General features: G+C 39.0%; 1 protein-coding gene across 2 annotated transcripts in view; it reads right to left on the bottom strand.

Moving 5' to 3' along the window:
* Window positions 1–601: 601 nt before the first annotated feature.
* Window positions 602–6000, bottom strand: part of LOC137294608 (uncharacterized) — a 35819-nt gene continuing 30420 nt past the window's right edge. For both annotated transcript variants that reach the window (XM_067825665.1, XM_067825666.1), the window contains one exon: window positions 602–3545. In XM_067825665.1, coding sequence (XP_067681766.1) covers window positions 2393–3460 — 1068 coding nt within the window. In that variant the 5' untranslated portion in view covers window positions 3461–3545 and the 3' untranslated portion in view covers window positions 602–2392. The remainder of the gene's footprint in view (window positions 3546–6000) is intronic.

Genomic DNA, 6000 nt, shown 5'->3' with positions numbered 1-6000 from the left:
CCTTGAGTGAACACGAAGAGCAACACAAATTACATTTACTGGTGTCTTACCGTAATTAATGTCGTCTATACCCCATTCTGTGGGAAAAGCAGTGTATTGGCTGAAATGTCTAGAAACACTTTAACTGGTTCTGTGAAAATGACATTCATACAATGTCACGGTAATTGGGGGATTAACTCAAACATCATTGAGCGGCATGCATGTCTCGCTGAGTGAAGTTGAACCATTTCGTATAACTCTCTTATCAAACATATTTCGCCTCGTCTTTGAAGCAAAACTGTTGGATCTTCGGGTTAAAATAGGTCCCCAACACTGTATGTTCTACGTAATTGGCGACCAAAGGCTTAGTGACTCTTTGCATGGTTTGATATCGTCTAATCATTACCTTTTTTTTACAAGATAAACACTACGTTGTCTGTAGGATAATCTGTTATTGTTAGGCCGCCATTACATCTGTTTTCAAATTCACATGGGACAACTATTTTAAGGCATTCTTCTGATAATAACATATGCCAACATTTGTTGACGTTGTTTTCAAAACAACGAAAATACATTTGAAATACAACATTGGTAAATGTACAAAACACATGACTACTCAAAGTATACAATTGTACTTTATTGGTTGAGGGATGGGGTGCATACACGATGACAGACTTAACAGGGTCAAATAGAAACACACAACACAGACGCAAACCAATGATGGCAATACACATGATACCGGACGGAGCATACTTTAATCAAAGTCCTTGGACGGAATTGTAAGGGCATTGCAAATCTCTCCGATAAAACATAAGTTATTTACATACTTCAGCAAAATAGAATAACACATAATATATAGCAAATTGGTCGTGAGATCACAAACATATACTGGACGGAATTGCAAAATAGTTACATACATGTGGCAACTCAGAACATGTTTATGATGATACGATATGACGTGGCTGACTTTTTAAAATGATACCATTGCGAAACTAGTGATTTACACAAAACACCCTCAAACGAATAAAGGCATCTTTTAAAATCAAAAGAAAAGAGAACTGCTTGACAAGGCAACATGGCGGAGGCAAAAGCTAAAATCAAAACGTTTATATGATGGTATAAAGATATAATAGAGACAACACTCTTGCATCTTGGCTATTGTAAGGTACACATAAAACGTGCTCGTTTTATTTGAACAGAATACCTTAAAACATATTAGTTTCGTACTGCAAAATACATGAAAAATACTTTTACAATAGATAACCTTTATTATAGAATTATAATCATACTGGACTCAGTCTTGCGTGATATTGTTCCTTTGAGAGAAACATGTTGCTGGACTATTGCAGCAAGGTAAAACATGCACAGAGAACTTACTTTGCATGAAGAAATAAAATAAACTTCAACAGCATCTAAAGTGTTTTCGAATGAAATTAATAATCCTTAGGATGGAACCATTTTGGCACGTGAGTATCATTTCACAGTTATCAAAGTCGCCTTGCGGGTTTCTTCAAAGGTTTACGTCTTACTTATTTATCTTCTATATTCGTCTTACTCAGCCACAAACATTAACTTTGCTTTGATTATTACAGCAATACTCATCATAAAAAAGATTCACCATTAATCTTTATCTGTCTTAAACAAAGATACTTCTGGTCCGACAGGAATACAATAACAAACCAACGTGGGTTTACAATTGTTGTAAATACGTCATGTCCTTACGTCCGACAAAACACAACATAAATTTGATTTTTTTTTATGTTTTAAGGCTTTATTATGTAACTTTCTATTGGTAACTACCCTATCGGTGCTCTAAATTAGTTCTGACATCATGTCTTGACTGAAATGTTATGAGTGACTGAGCGTGGTATCATTAAGGGAGACACCAACAATACTCCACAATGATGTAGGCGTTTCGTGTGAACGCTTGGTACCATTAAGCCAACCAAACATCCATTACTGAATCATTCTGCAGCTTAGCTGAGTGTGGGTACTGGATTATGAATTAAATGAATTACACAGTACCAGTTGCTCTGTTATAAATAGCACACATTTCACACATACTGAGCAATGTAATACACGTGTAACATTTTATTCATTTTCTCTACAGTACGGAACAAATGACAAAGTACATCGATCGTAACATCATCCCTATGTACAAATATCTGGATCTATCACAGCCTTGTTATGAGCAAAGAAACGCGCGTTTCTCATATTTGATAATCTTCTACATTGAGGTAAACAATATAGAACAGAAGCACTTTCTCGAAAACGTTTGATTTTAAAACACATTTAAAGTTATCTTTGTACAGCCGCCACGTCGTGAACTGACTCTTAAAGCCATATATACACATGTACATATTTGAGCAAACACCTTTGTCCTTGAATAGGTTGATCATTGCAAGTACTGAAGTCACGCATTCACCTGCGTTAACTCTCGCTCAAAGTACAAGTTGTTATCCGTCATCCTTTTCTTTAGCTTATGACGCTTGTTGACTTTGACAACACCATCCTTTCCTTTTGATACATGGTTCTCTTCCTTGACTTTGGTAATGAATCGTTCGTCACTCATCCCCGATTCCTCTGCGTCGGAAAAATATCCGCGAGCATCAATGGCTTCCATCTTGGTTTTCATTTGTTCGAAATTCTCGGAAGCCCCCGATCCAACTAGAGTGTTCTCGGAGTTAATACTGATATCGGTGTTCTGACGAGAATCTTGTTTTTTCTTCTTTTTCTTTTTGCCTTTGAGAGACAACCTGGATTCCGAATTCCGAATGGGAAGCAAAAGTGCACTTTGGGTGTTTGACCTTTGACTGTCAAGGACGTTTTCAGCTCGAGGAGTGGGTAAGTCCTTTGTGACGTCCCGATTGAGAGAGAGAGATACGGACGTGTCTCGTCTACAAGTGTGTGGACTGATATCTCGGTTCAACTTTGTCGGACTTCTCTGAGTGGCCAGACTCCGGACAGTGATCTGGCTCGCCCCACTACACATTGAATTCCGATCTTTGATGTTCGGTAACTTCAAATCTCCAGAATCTCTTTTCGAAATTTGAGAGACTGGGTATGAATAACCGTGGTCAACCGGAGTTGGTGTCTCAGTATCTCCGTCGCGATCGTACCAGAATCCCAGGTTGGAGGGACAGCTCGGAGAACGGCACAGATTGGATCTCTGATCCTCTCTCCGAGTTGGAGACATCCCATTGGAAAGACTGGAAACACTATTGGACTTGGCCTTCCCAGATATGGCTGGTAGTTTCACTGGACTACTGGACACAGATGTAGTAGCACTGGGCGGAACTCGGGCAATTGCTCCTCTTCTGCATTCAACAACAGAGTCGGAGTCAGAGCAGGAGCCTCGTTGTGAGATTCGTGGCAGGAAGCATTCGTCCTTAGATCCGGGCATGCAGGCTGGTCTTTGGGAGGACTCAGTGAGGACAGGCATGGTCAACTCGGGTCTGTGGACGGACAGACGGATGGACATAGGAGACTGTGCTCAAGGGTTTGATCTCCCCCTAGGACGTCAGCCTAGAATGGACATCACCACAGGCATCTGCTAAGGTCAGAATCTGTGGAGGAAAATGACAGAAACATTTAATTAAGACATTTCTGAAGGGAACTGTGTATTTGATGGACGTATAAATATTTTAATGATCTCAGGACTAATCATGACCATCGGTTCACTCCTGACCTGAATCCTGAAATATTCAAGTTGGAAAACGCAGACATAGAGAATACGAAGCCATCCAACATATTAAGTTAGTCGCAATTCAAAATGGCTTGAATCATACGAGGCGGGTTCATATTGACAATCCCTACACCAGCAAACGTAAACAGAACCAATAGTTTGCAAAACAGATATCAACAGTATTATAATGATTACCATTATATCTATAATAACGGTTGGACCAATAAGAATGAATGACATGGTACCTTACTGCACGGAATTAATAGTATCGTAGAAACAGTTAAAAATGCGATCATAGATAGAAACTTGAAAAAAAGCGGCTGAGAGAAAAGCCTATAAAACCCTTGAATCAAACTACCTGGTCATAATGCCACAGAATCAATTATAAATCCCCTCACTCCTTCCAGTGGTACATGGGCATGTTCCATGATATCCTTATGACACGTTTCTGCAAGGCCATGTGAGAATGTGGCTTTCGTGTACTATTGAGTATGATCATAAATTAGCTATGTGCAGTCGGGAACAGTTGAGGTTCGCTTCAAAGCAAGTGGCTGAGAGATTAACAGAATGTAACCAGTAGGGGAATATAATCCTTGTTTCTACGTAGGTCCCCCTGGATTAACCCGCTAATGCAGATTTACAGACGTCCGTGGCCTTAATCGTGGAATAATACAGAGATTTGTACCTACGTTCGACTTTGCAGTGACCTCGACAACTTCACACACTGCACAACGGGTTGAACATGTTGCTATAATCACACAGAATGCTCCTCAACAGAGATAATATATTCCTGTTTTACAATGTTACACCAGACACTTCAGTAAACCTATTACAAAAAACCGATTAATACTGAAAAGCACACTCTCGGGTGGTTTAAATCATCACTGTGCATTTCAACAACATTCTTTATATCCTTGATATTCCTTCCAATCTTGCCCGTTAATCAACAACGTATCACCTGTCGGGTACCCTTTTACTGCGGACTGAACATGTTGAACACAATAACTGAACGAAGGCCTTTTGCGGTAGGCCACACATGGAATGGACTTTTTCAAATTTAGTTCCACATGAAACATATCTGAAACGTTCACCTATAAACATAAGGCCTTATTGCTATAACACACTGATTAAAATATTGCAATATTTAAATGAAAGATAGAACCGTAGTCATTGTGAGCGTATAATATCATATATTATGCCACCGTTGACATGAACGTATGCTAAAATTTGGAATATATTTTTGCACATTAATATCGACATACCTATCGTATACGTACTCAAAAACAATATGATTATTTAATTGTCAAATATAGGGAAATCTTGGACAAAGACATTGCACAAATTGTAATTTAAAGATAACTGGAGAGCACGTCTCATTCTCATGTGAAGACACTGAGACACAAATCTTTATTGTCAACAAGTACCTTGTAGACCAAATATTTAAACTACAGTTATGACTGACAATGTCAATAGTTTATACACGAGCTTGAACATTGGTCAAACATCGCATATATCATTGGAAGCATCCTATAGGGCGTGGATTGGGTCTCGAGAGAGTGTTATGTCATAAGAGACGACAGGATAGACATCGGACTGACAGAGGTGTCGGCGAGGTCAGGGCTTGACGGGGAAATTAACACGTGTACATTAATTTTCACAAACACAGTTTGTCTGTACATAACTACATCTGTATATGTCGATGGCATTGTTGTTGGACAGACGAATATTGCTAGATGTGTGTCGTTTATTGTTATAAAGAATAATTTATATATCAAGTTCCAAAGTATATACCAAGTCGTTGTGACTGAGAAACGTATCGAGAACTTAAACGAGAAATATCACATAATGCCACGAGGTCACAGGAAATGAAGGTAAACTGAGAGTCGATACATTGGACATTTGCATAAAAATGTTTAAACCATCACTATCGAATATAAGTTTAAACAGATGTATTAGCTCAAAACGGCGGCGACCGTTGTTCCTTCAAATTCACTGATAATTCAGCATGCCACATAAAGTCAGTCCATTGACTACTTCCACCCAAGTAATGTAAAAACAATTCATTTCATTTGGACTCAATTGTGGATAAAGCCAATGCAGCGAATAACCGTGATCAAACTCGAATGTCAATAGAATACCTGACAGTATTCACTGGTTTTGTGATGAACTGTATATACTATGCTCTGCTATGTTACCCTAACGTGTCCATCAAAGACTCGTGGTAATTTCAACAAGGAGTTATGCCAGTACACACACGTAGTACTGCCCCCCGGGCAGTTAGTGCTTATTAACATGAGCATATGCGCAGCCGTTTTACCAGTTAAGCACATCCAGGC

Source organism: Haliotis asinina, chromosome 8, assembly GCF_037392515.1.
Source record: "Haliotis asinina isolate JCU_RB_2024 chromosome 8, JCU_Hal_asi_v2, whole genome shotgun sequence".
Lineage (NCBI taxonomy): Eukaryota > Metazoa > Mollusca > Gastropoda > Lepetellida > Haliotidae > Haliotis > Haliotis asinina.
Note: the sequence above shows the minus strand (reverse complement) of the source record. Positions and strands in the feature narration are given on the sequence as shown.